At 46.3% G+C, this 20,605-nt stretch overlaps 1 protein-coding gene across 4 annotated transcripts in view; it reads left to right on the top strand.

Annotated features, from left to right (window-relative positions):
- Positions 1 to 20,605, top strand: part of ADCK1 (aarF domain containing kinase 1) — a 133,927-nt gene that overhangs the window by 83,384 nt on the left and 29,938 nt on the right. For 2 of the 4 annotated variants that reach the window (XM_029075247.1, XM_029075279.1), the window contains 2 exons: positions 5,386 to 5,544; positions 17,748 to 17,864. In XM_029075247.1, coding sequence (XP_028931080.1) covers positions 5,386 to 5,544; positions 17,748 to 17,864 — 276 coding nt within the window. The remainder of the gene's footprint in view (positions 1 to 5,385; positions 5,545 to 17,747; positions 17,865 to 20,605) is intronic. The other 2 variants (XM_029075269.1, XM_029075274.1) reach the window with 2 other exon arrangements.

The raw sequence follows: 20,605 nt of genomic DNA on the forward strand, positions 1-20,605 counted from the left end.
AAGAACAGTGCCTGGCATATAGTAAGTGCTTAACAAATGCCATTAAAATAAAACAACACGAAAAGGAAAACAACCCTTTGATGGAATAACTTCAAGCATGGCCAATGAGAATGTAACTGGAAGATGTTCTGAGATTAGGCTCCCTAGTTGAGACAAATGCCTTTGGCCATTTGATATTTTCCCCACCCTCAACCCCACAGCACTTGAGTATATCTATAAATTATATATTGCCAATCAATGGTATTTAGAGCTCTGTGTGCAGAGCTCTCTACTAAGCTCTCACAAGAAGCTTACATTGTAGAGATCAGGCTCAGATTCATAGAACGAAGCCCAGCAGATTCAGATTCAGAGGGAAGAATGGTTTGGAATAACCCAGACAACAATGATTTATTTATATTAATGTCTTTCTCCCCCTTTAGACTGTTAACTCACTGTGGGCAGGGAACGTGCCTACCAACTCAATTGTATTTCCCCTAATGTTTGGTACAGTGCTCAGTACACAGTAAATGATCAATAAATGCCATTGATTCATTGAGACAGGAACATATGCATAATTCTATGCAACTCATCTTTGGAGGCAAATGTATCTCTGGCCCAACTTGCTGTTTTTGTATGTGCAGAAATGGCATCTGGGAAAGTCCTTAGTAGGAACCTTGAGCAATCCTCATCTCCCATCAAAGCTGGGATGAGAATGGCAACCTTCCAGAGGGGAGGCCAGGAATGGTGGGGTGTCGAACCGGGAAAGATATTTTTGACCTCTTGACTGTCACCGGGATCTGCCTGCATATTTTGCAGAGACTGAACCTGGAATTGTGGAAGGGAAAGGGGGATGGGGTGAATGTTTAGGGGTGTCATTTGTCTCAGTTCATCAGAATGGCTCTGATATTGAGGAATTTGGCATTTATGACCTCGGACTGTCCACCTTCCAAACGATCCCATTCTCTTCCAAATCCAATTCTTCCTCAAAACCTTCCGATGGCAGGAGAAGAGTTCCCACCGTCCCAGGATGGAGATTTTTATTTGGGGCATTTTTGGTGTTCCCTTGGGTGAAACCAGGATGACCTCTGGTGGGGTTGAAGCCTGTCCTCTGCCAGCTGTGCCACTGAGGGGCTGGGGGCCTAGGACAGAGACGATCTTACAGCTCCTGGCATACAACCCTGGGCTCACCGAAGATAATGGCAATATGGACAATAACAATAATAACAACAACAGCAATAATAATAATAATAACAATGACTTGGCATCTTGTGTTCCCCGAGATAAGCATCCCAGCCTTTTCTTTAGAAATTGCAGGCAGTTTGGGGTGTGCACGGCATACAGAGCAGCCGTCTCTAAGCCCGCTCTGCAGCGCCGGGCCTGGCTATCAGACGACGGGGTCAGACAATTACGCAGGACGCTTTAGGAGGGACAGCTGCAGTGGGGGGAAGGGCGGTAGGGACTTTCAATGACAGCATTATCATCCTCATCATCATGATTCTGCAATACTGTATCGATAGCCTTCCATTGTCCCCAATAATTGAAGCAGGGACAGAATGACACCAAAATAACAAAACGGCCTGACAAATAAACGCTCTGTATTTTGCTCCTTTTCTGGTTCTAGATAAACACCTCTGCCTACTGCATTTATGGGCCTTGGTCTGCTTAGCTTAGAGAATGAAATTGTTCATTCATTTGAGATGGCTGTTAGCACAATGTCATGTGTGCCGAGACATCCTGTCTAGAGTGTTTTTGTGGATGTAGCACATAGGGGTGCAAAGTGCTCTCCCTCCCGTGGACACAGTCTCAGCTTCATGTTGGAACTGAAGGTCAACTGTATACGGAATCAGAGGATGACGATGGCTTTGGGGCTACAAGACAGGCAGAAAGAAGGTGACTTCCGTGGTTTCGCCCTCCCTGTCAAAGCAAGTTCTGCATGACTGTCAGCTCCTAATCCGGCCCAAGGATTAGGGAAGCAGTGTGGCCTAATGGAAAGAGCCTGAACCTGGAAGTCAGAGGACCTGGATTTTAATTCCAGGTCTGTCACTTGTCTGTTGTGTGACTGGGAGAAGTAACAACTCTTCTGTGCCTCAGTTCCTTCAATTGCAAAATACCTGTTCTCCCTCCTACTTGGACAGTGAGCTCCATGTGGGGGCTGATTATTTTATTTTTTTGCTCCAGCTCTAAATACAGTCAGTCTTCTATAAGACCCTTCAGTCCATTTCCCCACTCCTCAAGAACATCCAGTTTCCTATCTACCTTGACATCGAATAGAAACTCCTTACCATAGGCTTTAAAACAGCCAATCAGCTTGCCCCTCGCTGATTTCATACTACAACCCAGCCTGCACACTTCACTCTTCTAATGCCATCCTAATCATCGTAATTTGATCTCCTCTACCTCTCACCCGTCCCCTACCTCGGGCCTGGAACACCCTCCCTGTTTATATCCTACAGGCGATCACTCTCCCCATCTTCAAAACCTTATTAAAACCACATCTTCCCTAGGAGGCCTTCCCTGACTAAGCCCTCATTTCCTCTTCTCCCACTCCCTTCTGTATCACTCTTGCATTTGGATTTGCCCTCTTTGTTCACCCCTCCCTCAGCCCCATAGCACTTAGGCACATATCCATGATTTTTTCAATTATAGTAATGTATATCTCACACTTTGGACTGTAAGCTCATTGTGAACAGGGAACCTGTTTACCAACTCTGTTGTACTCTCCCAACTGCTTACTTCAGTGCTCTGCACATAGGCAGATCTCAGTAAATATGATTGATTGATTGATTATAGTGCTAGGTGTAGAGTAAGTGCTTAACAAATATCACAATTATGATGATGATGATGATGGATTAGAAGGGACACCCAGCAAGGACAAATTGGCCAGCCCCTTCCCATCCAGCCTCAGGTTTCTGGGATATATCGGGAAGACAACACATCCCCTATTAGGGACCGCTCTGAATTCTGACAGCAGAACCTTTCTTCACCACTTACTTCATTCTTCTGTTCTGCCGCAGACTGCCCAGAACAGAGCAGAAGTGAATCCAGTTTCCACTGAATATTCAGAAACCAAAAAACCCAAACAGGTTTGTCATCTTCCCCGCCTCAGACACTGCCTAGAATCCGCTAGCAGGGGGAAGGCTACTCAGTTCCTGGGTCACCTTCTATTGCATTGACACCAATTTGCAATGATTTAGACCTCAGGACAGAGCAGGACAAAATTGGCAATTGCCCCAATCCTTAGGGAGCAGCGTGGCATTGTGGAATGAGCAGGGGCTTAGGAATCAGAGGACCCAGGTTCTAATCCTGGCTCTGCCAGTTGCCTCCTGTGTGACCTTGGTCAAGTCACTTAACTTCTCTGTGCCTGAATTTCCTCATCTGTAAAATGAGGATTCAGTGCTTCTTCTTCCTCCTACTTAGACTGTGAACCCCATGTCGGGCAGGGACAGTGTCAGACCTGATTAACTTGTATCTACCCCAGGATTTAGGACAGTACATAAGCACTTAACAAATATATTAATGATAGTAATAATAATTATAATGGAAACAACATTAATAATAATAGGAGGATGCTTCTGAAAGAGACGTGAGCTACATGTGCACAGGCCAAGTGTCTGGGCCAGGTTTAGGCTGCTTACCTCCTAGAAGAATTTTACTGAGAAAAGAAAAACAAAATCAGCAAAATTGATGTCTCAGTTTGATTTGGAGCTTTCAAACTGTTGAAAATTCAAACCTAACTATGCTGAGCTGGATCTTAAGAAGCAAAAAGTGAAGGTGAACAGAATCAGTCAGTGGTATTCATTGAGCGCCTAATGTGTGCAGAGCAGTAAATTGGGAGACTACAATGAAACAGAATAGGTAGTAGACATGTTCCCTGCCCACAAGAAGCCAGGAATTATTGGTCAGCAGGCTGGCCATTCTCTCCCCCGGTTTTAAAACAGACTCTCTTCTCCTCCTCAGGACTGTCAGCTTGTTATGGGGAGGGAACATGTCCACTGATTCTGTTGTATTGTTCTGTCCCGAGCCCTTAATACACTGCTCTGCACATAGTAAGCAGTCAGTAAATACCATTGATTGATTGATTGATTCAGCTGGTCTGTCTCCTGATCAGGGCCAATATGGCACTAGATCATTTTTTATCTGTTTTTTTAAAAAATTTCACCCTGAGTTCCACAGCTCAGACATGGCAACAGAATCCATTTGGACTTGGCAGGGGTCATAGGAAAGGCTCTGGAGCAAGTGGCTCCACCAGTTGTCTGCAGTGCGGCCTAGGGCAAGTCACTTTACTTTTCTTTACCTCAGTTACCTCATCTGTAACATGGGGTTTCAGATTGTGAGCCCCAATGTGGTACTGTGTCCAACCCAATTAGCTTGTAGCTACCCCAGTGCCTGGCACATAATACATGTTCAACAAATACTAGAAAAAAAAAGTGGAGGGGGTCAGGGAAATGCTCTAAGATCATACAAGATGGTACGTAGAGTGTCATGTGCCTCTCTTTTCCTGATGCTTTCCAGGGCTGCCAGTGACCACCTTGCTATCTGCCTTTCCCAGTTGCCCAGTTCTGGACAACCCTAAAACAACAATGTCTGTCTCCCCTCTGGACTGTGAGCTTATTGTGGGCAGGAATGTTTTTGTTGTTATATTGTACTCTCCCAAGCGCTTAGTGCAGTGCTTTGCACACAGTAAGCACTCAACAAATACGATTGAATGAATAAGATTGAACCCCGCTTTTCTCTGACCTTTCTGCAAGTCCCCTGAGGTTAGAATGAGGTATAGCAAAGTGAGGAATACTTAGTGGAATTTTATTGCCTGTTTTCACCCAGAGTCCCGTCACGGGACTTTTTCCGTTCAATTCTTTCTTGTTAGGTTTTGCTCCTCTGTGAGTACTGATCCTAGACAGCCTCCATCTTTTTCTCATTTCTCAGGTGAAGATTCTGAGTCTTTCAAGCCTATAGTGCTTATTTTCTCCTCTGTTTCAGGGTTATGGGTCACCTCCCCTTGCCTGTGTTCGTTCTTGATCACCTCATGCTGACAGTATCCTCAGTGAGTGGACTTCCTCTTCACAGTTAGCCTAACTAATGTTAGCCGAACCTGCTATATCCCTTATTACCCTCATGGGTAACACAAGTAGGGTATTCTAAACCTTGCTGTGAGATCCAAACTCTCCAAAAAAACAATTTATATGAAAATACATGGTTTCATTTCTTAATTACTTGACCTTGTTATTTACTATCCAGGGACAGTGCTAAATGAAACAGAACTAAAGAGCATGGTAAAAGTAGCATCCTTGATTATTTACTTATTAGTTCGTAACAAATCCCAGGGGCACAGGGCATTTGAGGAGAGGGGAATGAGGGGTCTCTCTAGTACTGCCTGTTGGGTGAGAGTGACTGACTGTTGGATTTTAGGTGCTCCTTCTGGCCGTGAAGCAGCTGTTCCCGGACTTTGAATTCATGTGGCTGGTAGATGAAGCCAAGAAGAATTTGCCCTTGGAGTTGGACTTCCTCAAGGAAGGGAAAAATGCAGAGAAAGTGGCTCAAATGCTTAAGCGCTTTGATTTCCTCAAGGTAAGATCTGGGCAGAGAGCGATTTTCCAACACAATCTATTGGAAAGAACTCTAGATGTTGGGGAACTTGGGATTCGGTTCTGGAATTTCCCCTGATTCTTTGGGAAGGTGGAATTCCTTCCTCTCCTCAGTTTCTTCACCTGTGAAATGGAGGTCTCAGGGATGTAGAGGATGAATGAAGCACTTTATAGGTCATCTAGATACATGCTAGATGGTATTGTCATCATTACTGTTATCAGTGTGGAGGAGAGGCTTCATGGAATGGAACAGGCCAAGGCAGATTATTCTCCTTGGACCAGTCATTGTGACTTGATTCTAACATGTTCAGGCATACTTTTCCGGTCCCCCTCCCTCCCCACCCACCCTGGGACTGAGAAGTTAGCGAAATCAAAGGAAACCAAAAGGACATTTGAACGACCCTTTCAGGAATGAGGGAGGAGAGACAAATTCTCAACTCACCACCAGTCCTGCTAGGTTTACCCTCCTCAAGGCAAGAGAAGTGGGTTTTCAGTCTTGGGAGCTGAGTGCCTCAAGCAATTGTGTCAACTCCACAAGATGATTGTGTGGGTCTTTGTCGATGTGCTTGTGTTGGTGTATATGGGTGTCTGAGAGTGTGTGTATCCCTATCTGAATACAACTTTTCATCTCTACTCTTTCCTCTCTCAATGAGCCTTCTTTCTCCCAACTTCCTTTTTCATCAGTTGGCCTTCCACTATCTCACTGTGAGTGTGGCCTAGAGTAGCAGAAAGAACACAAACCTAAGAATCAGAGGGCCTGGGTTCTTATCCCAGCTCTGCCACTTGCCCACTCTGTGACCTTGGACAAGTCACTTAATGTCTCTGTGCCTCAGTTTCCTCATCTGAAAAAGGGTGAGGAAATACTGACTCTCCCTCCCTCTAATCTTAGACTGTGAGCCTTGGGTGGAAAAATGAGTGAGCCTAACCTTATTAACTTCTGTCTACCCCAGCCTTTTAGTGCAGTGCTTAATGCATAAAAAAAAACCCATCGTCATCATCATCATCATTGTTACTATTAATATTATTATCATCATCACTGTCATCTCATTTCATCTACGGTCATTGCAGGCAGGGCTGGGAGCTTCCCAAAGCCACCTAAATTAAGAGGAATGGGCCAGGCAATGTGGGAGGGGGCTAGAAGCCACCATCGGTTCTGTTAAACGCCCACCGACAAACACACCTACGGATAGGATGCCCATCAGAGCCGTAACTAGGAGACATGAGCCACGCCCCTCTGCAGTCAGTCCCTATGGGAACAACCAGTCATGCGCTGTCAGGGTTAAAATGCTGTCACCGAAGTGAAAAATGTAGTAATAACAGCAATAGTAATACGTGCGTGCCAAATGGATAAATAATTAATCTTCTGATTTGACCTGCTGTTGACAAGATGTGCATATCTCCACTAAGACAATAGGAGAATTGGGCTCCTGTGTAATTAATTTTGCCTGAACACATTATAAGTGGGATGTGAATTTTGTGCTGTGAACCCAGTTGAGCTCTTAAAGCCAGAGATAAATTGTTTTTATATACTGACATCACATCAAAACATCTGTGAGTAATTAAGCTGTAGCAGAGAGTTTACCTCTCAGTGAGGCATCTTCGAATGCTTGTGTGGAGCTTTAATAACCAGCCTAACTCAGCGGTGTAAATCTTGAGTCACGGACAAGCTCTGAATGGAAATAACTGTGCCTGGGGGGCTGGGGGGCTGGGTGGGTCAGCGTAGTGGAACAGCCAGGACAAGGAGTTCGGGAAAAGGCAGGAGTAAATATGGATAGAGGCTGAAGACAAAGAAGAGACAAAAGTGAGCTATGAAAACTGAAGGATTACAAGAAAGTCTGAGAACTATTGATACTGACACGACAGAAGGAAAAAATCAGATTTTATAGGTAAAATCTGGATGATTTGGGTGCCATATGCATATTTTAATCCATCAGTCAATGGTATTTATTGAGTGCTTACTAGATGTATGGCACTCTGTTAAGAACTTGGGAGAGTATGATAGAGTAAGTAGACACAATCCCTGCCCTCAGAGAGCTTGTCATCTAGCCAGGGAAGTCAGACATTCAAATACATTTTAGGTAGGGGAATCAACTGACTATAAAGATATGTATTTAAGTGACGTGGGAGCCAGGGCTTGAAGGATTGGGGCTGGGAGAGTGGGTTAGAGGGAAATCTCTAAATCTATGTGTTTAGGGATTTTGAACTCAAGTGCATGCAGGCTGTAAGGAGGGGAAATAGGATGGGGAGATGAGAGGTTAGTCAGGGAAGGCTTTTTGGAAGCAGGGTGATTTTAATAGAGCTTTGAAGATGGAGGAGATTAGCGGTCTGATGGATGTGAAGAGGGAGGAAGTCCAGGCAGGCAGGAAGGTGTGAGCAGGAGGTCGATGGAGAGATGTGAGAGATGCATAATGGGTAGGTTGGTGTTAGAGGAGCGAAGCATGTGGGCTGGGTTGTAGTGGGAGAGGAGCGAGAAGAGGTGGTGGGGAGTGAACTGATTAAGTGCATTAAAGCCAATGGCGAGGAGTTTCTGCATGGTGCGGAGGTGTATAGACAGCCATTGGAAGCTTTTGAGGAGTGAGGAGATGTGCACAGTACAAAGTAGTGAAAATTCTCAATTTATAGCTTTCAAGATAAAATAATTTCCAAGGAACAGATGGTTAAAATGAATGTGACTCTTGACTGGAAAAATCCAAATACCTGAGTTAGTGTAGACCACCAGCGGATATCCATCAGGCAGCAAAGGAAGAGCCAAATCCGCCTGGAAAATATTAACTTTTGCAGCTGAAGGCCAAATCCACTTGAGAGGCAGAGTGTCAATTTGGTGCGGGGTGTTGGTCCAGATTTCTTTGCTACAGACGCGGTTGAAGATTCAGCCAGACTTCGACCTGGTAGGACGGGGAATTGCTTAGTCTGGGCCACCTAAGCAGAATGCAGTGTCACTTCTCTTTGTCCAGTTCTGCTGTCCCATGACCCCTAGCATGTTTATTCTGCCCTGAAAGATGTTATGAAGCATAGCTTCGGGCTGGAGGTTTAGTGCTGTCAATCCATGTTAATTGTATTTAAGTGCTGACCATGTGCCAAACACTGTCCTAAAGTGCTCTGGTAGATACAAATTCATCAGGTTCCACATGGGGCTTCCAGTTTAGGTAGAAGGGAGAACAAGTATTAAATCCCCATTTTGCAGATGAGGGAACTGAGGCACAGAGAAATTAAATTACTTGCCCCAGGTCACACAACAGATAAATGGCAGAGCTGGGAGTAGAATAAAAATGTTGGTATTTGTTGGTATTTGTTAAGCACTTACTATGTGCAGAGCACTGTTCTAAGCGCTGGGGTAGACACAGGGTAATCAGGTTGTCCCACATGATGAGGGAACTGAGGCACAGAGAAGGTAAGTGACTTGCCCACAGTCACACAGCTGCCAAGTGGCAGAGCCGGGATTCGAACCCATGACTTCTGACTCCCAGGCCTCTGCTCTTTCCCGCTTCTTCCCCATCTGGTCCCATCAGCTTCTAAGAGCGGGGACTAGGGCCCTTAAAGTCAACACTAGATGTGTCAGCACCAGAAAATGTTTCCTTAGAATCTGTATTTTTTTTTTTTTGGTATTTGTTAAGCACTTACTAATGTGCGAGGCACTGTACTTAATGCTGGAGTACATACGAGCTACTCAGATTGGACACAGTCCATATCTCACATGGGACTCAGGATCTTAATCCCCATTTTTAAAGATGAGTTAACTACGGCACTGAGAAGTGAAGTGATTTACCCAAGGTCACACAGCAGACAAGTGGCAGGGCTGTGATTAGGACCCAGGTTCTTCTGACTTCCAAACCCCTGCCCTACCCACTAGGCTGTGCTGCTTTGGGATTCCTGAACCTTCATGGGAAAATCTACCCACTAAGTCCCCAGTTAGCAGTAGGCAAAACCAAGTTAGAGTCCCCTCACCATGTCTTACCTAGGAACCCCTTGGGTGCTACTAACATTGTGTAGGCAGTGAAGATATCTCTGCTTCTCTGCTGGGCAGCAGCAGTTTGCTAGGAGTTTCCAGGACAGACAGAAAGTCTTCATGAGGATTCAACCTCTTGAACTGCACCATACTTTACTCTATTCAGGGTGTTGTACTCTCCCAAGCACTCAGTACAGTGCTCTGCACATAGGTGCTCAGTAAATAACAGACAATAAATAACCACTCCCTTTCTCCTCAAGCCCAACCTCCTGAAGTGAATCACCACACAATCCGTGAATCAACCAGTGTGGTCTGAGCACATACCGTTTGCAGAACACTGTACTAAGCATGTGGAAGAGTCCAATATAACAGAATTGGTAGCCATGATCCCTGTCCTCAAGGACCTTACAGTGTACTGGGGGTGGCAAAGTAAATTACAGGCAGGAAGTAGTGAAGTATAGGAATGAGCGCTGCCGAGATGAGGGTGGGATGAGTATCAGAGTGCTCAAGGGGGTATAGATTGAAGTGCATAGGCAACCCTGGAAGGTTGGCAAATAATGTGGGGAAATGAGGGGTTAGAAGGGAATGCGTCCTGGAGTAGATATCATTTTAGTAGGACTTTGAAGGTGGAGAAAATGGTGGTCTCTTGTTTATCGAGGGGGAGGAAGCTCCAGGCCAGAAGGAGGATGTGAGCAAGGGGTTGATGATGAGATCGAAGTACACTGAGTAGGTTGGCGTTAGAGGAGCGAAGCGTGTGGCTGGGTTAGAGCAGGAGATGAGCGAGGCTAAGTAGGAGAAGGAGAACTGATTGAGTGCCAGCAATATGGATGTAAGTAAGTTGGTGAGCACCTTGAATCAAATCAGGCTTCTTTCATTAAGAGATGGTCATGCAGGATCTTTCAGTTTTTCTGAGGAAGACATGTCCCCACTGACCAGGCAAAGGGACAAACGGTTCTGATGTGATGCCACACCAATTGAACACCTTTCCTCTGTAGCTCAGAAAATTAAAATGACAAGAATAATCATAATAATAATAACTGTGGTATTTGTTAAGCTCTTACTATGGGCCAGGCACTGTTCTAAGCACTGAGGTAAATACAGGATAATCAGGTTGGACATAGTCCCTGTCTCACATAGGGCTTACGGTCTTAGCGTGGCTCAGTGGAAAGAGCCTGGGCTTTGGAGTCAGAGGTCATGGGTTCGACTCCCGGCTCTGCCACTTGTCAGCTGTGTGACTGTGGGCAAGTCACTTCACTTCTCTGCACCTCCGTTCCCTCATCTGTAAAATGGGGATTAACTGTGAGCCTCACGTGGAACAACCTGATGACCCTGTAGCTACCCCAGCGCTTAGAACAGTGCTCTGCACATAGTAAGCGCTTAACAAATATCAACATTATTAATCCCATTTTACAGATAAGGGAACCAAGGCCCAGAGAAGTAAATGACTGGCCCAAGGTCATCCAGCAGACAAGTGGCAGAGCCAGGATTAGAGCCCAGGTCGTTCTGACTCCCAGGCCCATGCAGTATCCACTCGAGGAGGAAATGGAGGCCCAGGTCGGCCAAGGGCTCCTGCCCTGCGGCAAGTCAGTAGTAGAGTCAAGGCTAGGGCCTGGTCTAATGACTCTGAAACCAGTGTTCCCAACGGGAACTCCTCCAGGGAGCCGGGCTCCTTAGGGATGTTTGGGTCTATATTTGTAGCTTGTGACTCCAGGGGTCAGCGGACCACCCATAGAATACAAACTTCTTCAAACCTTGTAGTCTAGAAGCCAGAGTAAAGAAAACCCTGAAAGGAGTCCTGAGTTTGATTCCTCTCAGTTTAGGGTTTTAATAGTATTCACCCCACCTTCAACCCCACAGCATTTACGTACCTATCTGTAATTTAACTTAATTAGTATTTGTCTCCCCTTTAAATTTCTGTTGCCGACTTGTTCATCCCAAACACTTAGTACAGTGCTCTGCACATAGTAAGTGCTCAATAAATACTATTGAAGGAATGAATGAATAAATTGTAAGCTCATCGTGGGCATGGAATGTGTTTGTTATATTGTATCATTCTCTCCCAAGTGCTCAGCACAATGCTTCACACACCTGTTGTGGGCAGAGAATGTGTGTGTTTATTGTTATATTTTACTCTCCTAAATGCTTAATGCAGTGCTTTGCACACAGTAAGCACTGAAAAAATGAACCAAAAAAATGAACAGTAAGTACTCGATAAATACCATTCATAGATTGATTAATATATCAATACTAATGATAATACTAATGGTATTTTATTGAGTGCTTACTTTGGGCCAAGCACAGTGCTGAGCTCTGGGGTAGGTACCATATAAGCAGATCATACTCAGTCCCTGACTCACACTGGGCTCACCATCTAACGGTGAAGTATTTAATCCCCATTTTTCAGTTGAGGAAACTGAGGCTCAGAGAAGACAAGTGACTTGCCTAAGGTCCCACAACGAGCAAGTGGCGGAATCAGGATTTAAAGTCAGGTCTCTTGACTTCCACTGTCGTGCCCTCTCTACAAGCCCCACTTCTTCTGTGTTAAGGGAGCTGTTAATATCTTTAAAGTGAGCCGGGCACCAGGTGGCCATTCCCAAGGTACCGTTTCTGCCCCCCAGGACGCCTGATTTGGAATAATAATAATTATTATAGTATTTGTTAAGCACTCACTATGTGCCAAGCACTCTTCTAAGTGCTGGGGTAGATACAGGCTAATCAGCTTATCCCATGTGGGACTCACAGGCTTAATCCTCATTTTAGAGATGAGGTAATTCAGGCACAGAGAAATTAAGTGGCTTGCTCAAGTTCGCACAGCAGACAAGTGGTGGAGTCGGGATTAGAACCCATGTTCTCTGACTCCCAAGCCCGTGCTCTTGCCACTAAGGCACACTGCTTCAAGCAGCATTGCTGTCAGCTACCATCGGCACATGCCCCTGCTGTTCTCCATCGGAGTTGTTCTTGCACCTTTGCCCCACTCTGTTGGATTTCTCTCTTTCTTCTTTTCTTTGCCTGAGGAGGTGGAGGGAACCTGACTTGAAAAGGGACTTTGTTTGGCAGAGAGTGGTAGCCTCAGCTGACCCCCCCCACTGAGTGTGGGGCAGGCCCTTTGACCTACTGTACTCCTGTCAAGCCAATTTCCCCTCAGCGTTACAGTGAACAATTTGAACCTTTTATAGGCATTTCAGCATCCTGCTCACCAAGAGGCATTTAGAACCTTCCCCGAGTTTCCATGACAAACCCCCCTAATTTCCCAGGTTTGCTATTTCTGTCATTTCAGGGTTCGGGGACTGAAGCTAGAGACACATACTTCTTCTCAGCCTGGAAGTAGTTGCATTTGAACAGAAACGGTGCGGGGAAAAGAGACAGGAGAAAAATAGAGCCACATCTGTATTCCTGACAATACTGATTAAAATGGGGAAAATCACAAACCTCTAATTTTCTCTTTCCTCCTGATGCTGTTGACTTTGCGTTTCCACTTGCTCAATGCCCACAGGGAACCCAGGCTGTTGGAGTTTCACTTTCTGTTTCACAGGCCCTGGGCCTAGGCCAGTTACACTGGGGTTTCCAAACGGCAGGGTAAATCAATCATTTGATAGTATTCATGGGGCACTTACCAAGTCCTCGGGAGAGTACAGTACAAGGGAGTTGGTAGTCATGTTCCTTGCCCGCAATGAGCTTACAGTCTAGAGGGGGAGACGGACATTAATATAAATAAATAATTTATAATGATTAATTTATAGATAGGTACATAAGTGTTGTGATGCTGAAGGAGGGAAGCCTGAGGCCAGAATTGCTTTCCTTCTATTTATCAAGACAGGAAAACACTTGGGATGCTGCTTTTCTTTTCTCCAAGCTTCGTACATGAGGCCTGAATTTACTTTGCAAAACTCGCCTCGAGAGAGAGTTTACAAAAGGCAATAGAAAAGCAAAGGAGGTTAATAATACCAGAGTTTTGGAATAGTGCCGGCCCATCCCAAAGTTCCTCCTGTACCACGACCCCACGTATAATTGTCTCATTGACCTTCTGGGCTCAGGGAGGAGTGGATGCTATTTTGTCTTTATTTTACCAGTGAAACTCTCCTTCTTTTTTTTTATTGGTGTATGTTAAGCATCCTGCCTCTGACCTGGGGCACCCTCCCTCCTCAAATCCGACAGAAAATTACTCTCCCCTCTCACTTCAAAGCCTTAATGAAGACACATCTCCTCCAAGCTTTCCCTAAGCCCCCATTTCCTCTTTCCTCACTCCCTTCTGCAACACCCTGACATGCTCCCTGTGCTCTTCTGTCTTCCCAGCCCCACAGCACTCATGTACATATCTATAAATTATTTATTTATTGTAATGTCTTTCTCCCCCCACCTCGAGACTGTAATCTTGTTGTGGGCAGGAAATGTGTCTGTTTATTGTTGTATCATACTCTCCCAAGTGCTTAGCCATCTATTACCCCTGCACTATCTCCTCCCTCACCAACTCTGAAATCCCTCTCTCGGACCATAACCTTCTCACCTGCCTCCTCTCACACTCTTTCCCCCTGCAGATATGTATTACTCCCGCACAGCCACCTCCTCTCTCTTGATCCCATCTGTCTCTCCCAAAGCATCTCACTCCACCTTGCCTCCCTGTTCTCTCTTCCCACCCTCGATGATCAGATTACCGCTCTCAACTCCACCCTCTCTACTCATCTCAACTCACTTGCCCCCCCTTTCCCTTCGCCGCTCTCGCTCCACTAACCCACAGCCCTGGATCTCTGCCTCTGTCTTCCTCCTTCACTCTTATAACTCAAGCTGCTGAGTGCTGGCGAAGGTCCAAGCACCAAGCCAACCTTATTCATTTCAAATTTATCCTTTCCTGCCTTAACTCTGCCGTCTCCTCCACCAGGCAAACTACTTTTCTTCCCTCATTGACTTCCATGCCCGTCACCCCCGCCAATTGTTCCAGACTTTTAACTCTTTCCTCAGGCCCCCTGTTCCTCTGCCTCCCCCATCTCTCACCCCCAACGATCTGGCCACCTACTTCATCAAGGAAATTAACACAATCAGGTTTAAGCTCCCCAAAGTCACCCCTCCCACCTCTGCTTTCCCCCCCAACTCCCAACCCTCTCCCCTACTTTCCCATACTTGCCTGCAATATCCTCAGAGGAGATCTCCTCTCTCCTTGCAAGTGCCACCCCTTCTACCTTCTAAGAGAAGCAGCGTGGCTCAGTGGAAAGAGCACGGGCTTTGGAGTCAGGGCTCATGAGTTCGAATCCCAGCTCTGCCACTTGTCGGCTGTGTGACTGTGGGCAAGTCACTTAACTTCTCTGTGCCTCAGTTCCCTCATCTGTAAAATGGGGATTAAGACTGTGAGCCCCACGTGGGACAACCTGATTCCCCTATGTCTACCCCAGCGCTTAGAACAGTGCTCGGCACATAGTAAGCGCTTAACAAATACCAACATTATTATTATTATTATTACCTGTGCTTTGGACCCCATTCCCACTCACCTTATAAAAACTATCACCCCCTTCCCTCCTCCTCTCCTTAACTTCTATCTTTAACCACTCACTCTCCAAAAGCTTCTTCTCCTCTGCCTTCAAACATGCCCATGTCTCCCCCATCCTAAAAAAACCCTCTCTTGACCCCACTTCCCCGTCCAGTTATCGCACTATCTCCCTCCTACCCTTCCTTTCCAAACTCCTAGAACGAGTTGTCTACACTTGCTGCCTTGAATTCCTCAACTCCAACTCTCTCCTGGACCCCCTCCAATCTGGCTTCCGTCCCCTCCACTCTACTGAGACTGCTCTCTCAAATGTCACCCATGATCTCCTTCTTGCCAAATCCAATGGCTCCTACTCTATCCTAATCCTCCTCAACCTCTCAGCTGCCTTTGACATTGTTGACCATCCCCTTCTCCTCCGCACCTTATCTCACCTTGGCTTCGTGGACTCCGTCCTCTCCCTGTTCTCCTCTTATCTTTTTGGCCGTTCATTCTCGGTCTCCTTCACGGGCTCCTCCTCCCCCTCCCATCCACTAACTGTAGGGGTTCCTCAAGGGTCAGTTCTTGGCCCTCTTATGTTCTCCATCTACACTCACTCCCTTGGTGAACTCGTTCGCTTCCACGGCTTCAACTGTCATCTCTATGCAGATGACACCCAAATCTACATCTCCTCCCCTGTTCCCTCCTCCTCTCTTCAGGCTCATATCTCCTCCTGCCTCCAGGATGTCTCCACCTGGATGTGTGCCCACCACCTAAAACTCAACATGTTCAAAACTGAGCTCCTTATCTTCCCTCCCAAACCCTGTCCTCTTCCTGACTTCCCTGTCACTGTGGATGGCAACACCATCCTTCCTGTCTCACAGGCCTGCAACCTTGGTGTCATCCTTGACTCAGCTCTCTCATTCACCCCACACATCCAATCTGTCACCCTCGCCTGCCGGTCTCACTTTTACAGTATCGCCAAGATCCGCCCTTTCCTCTCCATCCAGACGGCTATCATGCTGGTCCAAGTTCTCATAATATCCTGGCTGGATTATTGTGTCAGCCTTCTCTCTGCTCTCCTTTCCTCCTGTCTCTCCCCGCTTCAGTCTATTCTTCATTCCGCTGCCCGGATCATCTTCCTGCAGAAACGCCCTGGGCATGTCACTCCGTTCCTTAAAATCCTCCAGTGGTTGCCTATCGACCTCCGCACGAAACAAAAACTTTTCACTCTAGGCCTCAAGGCTCTCCATCACCTTGCCCCTTCCTACCTCTCCTCCCTTCTCTCTTTCTACTGCCCACCCCGTAGGCTCCGCTCCTCTGCCACCCACTTCCTCACTGTACCCCGTTCTCGCCTATTCCGCTGTCGACCCCTGGGCCACATCCTCCCGTTTGTCCTGGAATGCCCTCCCTCCTCACCTCTGCCAAACTAACTCTCTTCCCCTCTTCAAAGCCCTACTGAGAGCTCACCTCCTCCATGAGGCCTTCCCAGACTGAGCTACCCCCTTTTCCCTCTGCTCCCTCTGCTCCCCCTCTGCTCCCCCTCCGCCCTCTGCTCCTCCCCCTTCCCCCCTTCACCTCCCCTCAGCTAAGTCCCCTTTCCCTCTGCTCCTCCCCCTCTCCCTTCCCCTCCCTCAGCACTGTGCTCATTTGTATATATTATTTACTACCCTATTTATTTTCTTAATGAGGTGTACATCCCCTTGATTCTATTTATCGTGACAGTGTTGTCTTGTTCTTGTTTTGTTCTGTTTTGCTCTGCCGTCTGTCTCCCCCAATTAGACTGTGAGCTTGTCATTGGGCAGAGATTGTCTCTATCTTTTGCCAAATTGTACATTCCAAGTGCTTAACAGTGCTCTGCACATAGTAAGCACTCAATAAATACTATTGAATGAATGAATGAATACAGTTCTCTGCACACAGTAAGCACTCAGTAAATACAGTTGAATCAAGTGCTTACTGTGTGTCAAGCACTGTACTAATCACTGGAGTGGATACAAGCTAACCAGGCTGGGCAAAATCCCTTTCATACGTGGGGCTCACAGTCTTAATCTTTATTTAAAAGATGAGGTAACTAAGACTCAGAGAAGTGGGAAACTAAGTGATTTGCCCAAGGTTAAGTGGGAGAGCAGGGATTAGAGCATTCATTGTGTTGCGGGCAAGAACTGGGCCTACCAAGTCTGTTGATTTGTACTCTCCCAAGCACTTAGTACAGTCCTTTGCACACAGTAAGTGCTCAATAAATGACATTGATCTATTGATCGATAATAACATTAATAATTAATGTTATTTATTGATCGATTGATTGGAAGTAGATGATAGGGGTATTAGCCTCGTGCCATCCATGGTCACCCGGTAATTCAGTTTGCTGGGCTTCCTTTCCTGCTCCCCATGTTTCACACTCCTCAAGGACATGGATTGTGTCTACCGACGCTAGGGTACTCTCCCAAGTGCTTAATACAGTGCTCTGCACACAGTAAACACTCAAAAAAACCCCAGTGATTAATTGGATTAATAATAATAATGATAATTATGGTATTTATTAAGCGCTAACTATATGCCAAGTGCTGTTCTAAGCTCTGGGGTAGATACAACGTAGTCAGGTTGTCCCATGTGGGGCTCACACTTTTAATCCCCATTTTGTGATGAGGTAACTGAGGCACAGAGAAGTTAAGTGACTTGCCAAGGTCACACAGCAGACAAGTGGCAGATTGATTCAGCCCTGTGCATTCCAGCCCCCTTCTCCTGCCACCTTGGGGGTCCCTTAAGAATTTTCCTCTCATTTCAGGTTCCTCGCATCTACTGGGAGCTGTCAACCAGGCGGGTGCTGCTAATGGAGTTTGTGGAAGGCGGGCAGGTGAATGACAGGGCATACATGCACAGGAACAGGATAGACGTCAATGAGGTGAGATTGGTGTGAGAGTTCTGGTTTGATTACCTGCTCTCAGGGCCTCCTTCTCCGTAACCTGCGACCACCCAGTTAAAGAGATCTCCTTGACTCTGCTATTGGTCTCCCTTTTAAGGGAGATCTGAAGAAACAAAAGAGCTAACCACCAATGGAATAGGCAGATCTGGGAAGCGGAGGGCAAATAAATCAATCAGTGGCATTTATCGGGTGCTTACTGCGTGCAGAGTACTGTACTAAGTACTTGGGAGAGTTCAATACAACAGAAGCACTTGGGAGAGTTCAGTACAATGGAGTTGGTCCATGTGTTCCCTGCCCTCAAGAAAACTTACAGACTAGAAGGGGAGGCAGACATTAATATAAATAAACTACAGATGGGGACCTAAGTGCCGTGGGGCTGGGGGTGGGTTCAGTTCCAAGTGCAAGGGGATGCAGAAGAGAGAGGGAGAAGTGGAATTCAGGGTTTAGGCAGGGAGCGGCTCCTGGAGGAGATGGGATTCAAATAAGGTTTTGAAAGAGATGAGAATGGTGGTCTATCATATTCCAAGGGAAAGGGAGTTCCAGCCCAGAGGGTGGACGTGGCAAGGGTGCATAGGAGAGAGCACGGGCTTGGGAGTCAGAGGTAGTGGGTTCTAATCCTGCCTCTGCCACTTATCAGCTGTGTGACTTTGGATAAATCACTTCACTTCTCTGTGCCTCAGGTACTTCATTGTAAAATGGGGATTAAGACTGTGGTCTCCACGTGGGACAAACTGATTATCTTGTATCTACCCCAGTGATTAGAACAGTGCTTGGCACGTAGTGAGCGCTTAACAAATATCATCATTATCATTATTATCCACCACATGTCTGCTGTGTGACCTTAGGCAAGTCATTTGCACTTTTCCAAGATGTTGGTACAGTGTTCTGCACACCAGAAGTGTACGATAAATTCCATCGGTTGATTGATTGATTGATTGGGTAAGTCATTTAACCTCTCTGTGCCTCAGTTATCTTATCTATAAAATGGGGATTAAGACTGTGAGTCCCATGTGGGACATGGACCTGTGTCCAACCTGATCAGTTCATATCTACTCCAGTGCTTAGCACAGTGCCTGGCACATAGTAAGTGCTTAAAAAATGCCATTAAAAAAGCGTCGATGGCAAGATAGATGTGACTGAGATACAGCTCCATTTAGAGATGGGGTATGTGTAGGTCCCTAGGGGCACCCAACACATGATAGATTGTCCCATCTCTCAGAAGCCTGGTGAGGCAGCAGCGTGGCCTAGTGGAAAGAGTATGGGCCTGGGAGTCAGGAGATCCAGATTCTGATCCCAACTCCACCATGTGCCTGTTGTGTGTCCTTGGGCAGGTCACTTAACTCCCCTGGGCCTCATTTCCTTTACTGTGAAATGGGGATTCTATATCTTTTCTCCCTCCTACTTAGACTGTGAGTCCCATTTGGGATACGGACTGTGTTTAATCTGATCATCTTGTGTGGACCCCAGTACTTAGTACACTGTTTGGCACGTAGTAAGCACTTAACAAATGTCACAGTTATTATTGCCATTATTATTAGTATTATTATTATTAGTGCCGATGGAGAATTTTGATCACTAAAGCATGTGTCTGCCACCTTTCTATACCCTGTCCTTTCTCTGAAAGGTGACCACAAATCTCTCTCTCTCTCTCTCTCTGTCTCTGGGCTGTTGGTGAGCTCAGAGCCAACCTACCATCTTAGAACAATGACATGAAATCAGTGGGCCTTCATCCACCCATCTGCTGTGTCCTGAAGTGTAGACGTCATCCTTCCTCTCTTTTTCTCCTCCCAGCCATCGCCAAATCAAGGTTTGTCGGGAAAGGAGCAAAAGGGAGTCAGAGAGCCAGTTCCCCCCATTCCCTAGAAGCAATGTGGCGTAGTGGAAAGAGCACAGGACAGGGAGTCAGAGGACCTGGGTTCTCATTCTGGCCTCATCACTTTTCTGCTAGGTGATCTTGAGTGAGTCACTTCACTTCTCTGTGCCTCAGTTCCCTCATCTGCAAAATGGGTATACAATGAATCAATCGTATTTATAGAGTGCTTACTATGCACAGAGCACTATTTTAAGTACTTGGGAGAGTACAGTATAAGAGAATAAGCAGACACCATTCCCTGCCCATCACGAACTTACAGTCTAGAGGGGGAGCCCTCCTAATTAGGCTGTGAGCCCTATGTCAGATCTGATTGACTTGTATCTGCCTCAGCACTTAGTATGTTGTTTGGCACATAGTAAGTGCTTAACAATTATTATTATTATCATTATTATTACTTTCAATAATAACAACAAGGCCGTCAGGACTCCCCTCGCCCACAGCCTGCTATCTGTAAGCTTGCTTTCATCTCTCCCTCTGAGGTTCTCTGAGGCTTTGGGACTAGCAAGTCCTGTTTGTCTTTGAATTTCCTCTTTAGTCACTTGTATCGTGGACCAGACTTCCCCTTTGCATCCCCCTTGCAGACATAGACGTCCCCTTTGCATCCCCCTTGCAGACATTCTCACATGGGCTTTGGCAGGCAGCCTGTGGGATAACCAGAAAGCAAAGGAGGCATGTAGCCTAGTGGAAAAAGCATGAGACTTGGGGTCAGAAGCCTCCAGCCCTGGCTCCTTGAGGGGTGACAGGGAGCACGTCTACCAACTCTATTATTTTACACTTACCAAAGCTCTTGGTACAGTGTTCTTCATACTGTAAGTGCTCAGCAAATACCATTGATTGGTTGATTGAT

This window comes from Ornithorhynchus anatinus, chromosome 1, assembly GCF_004115215.2.
Source record: "Ornithorhynchus anatinus isolate Pmale09 chromosome 1, mOrnAna1.pri.v4, whole genome shotgun sequence".
In the NCBI taxonomy this organism is placed as follows: Eukaryota; Metazoa; Chordata; class Mammalia; order Monotremata; family Ornithorhynchidae; genus Ornithorhynchus; species Ornithorhynchus anatinus.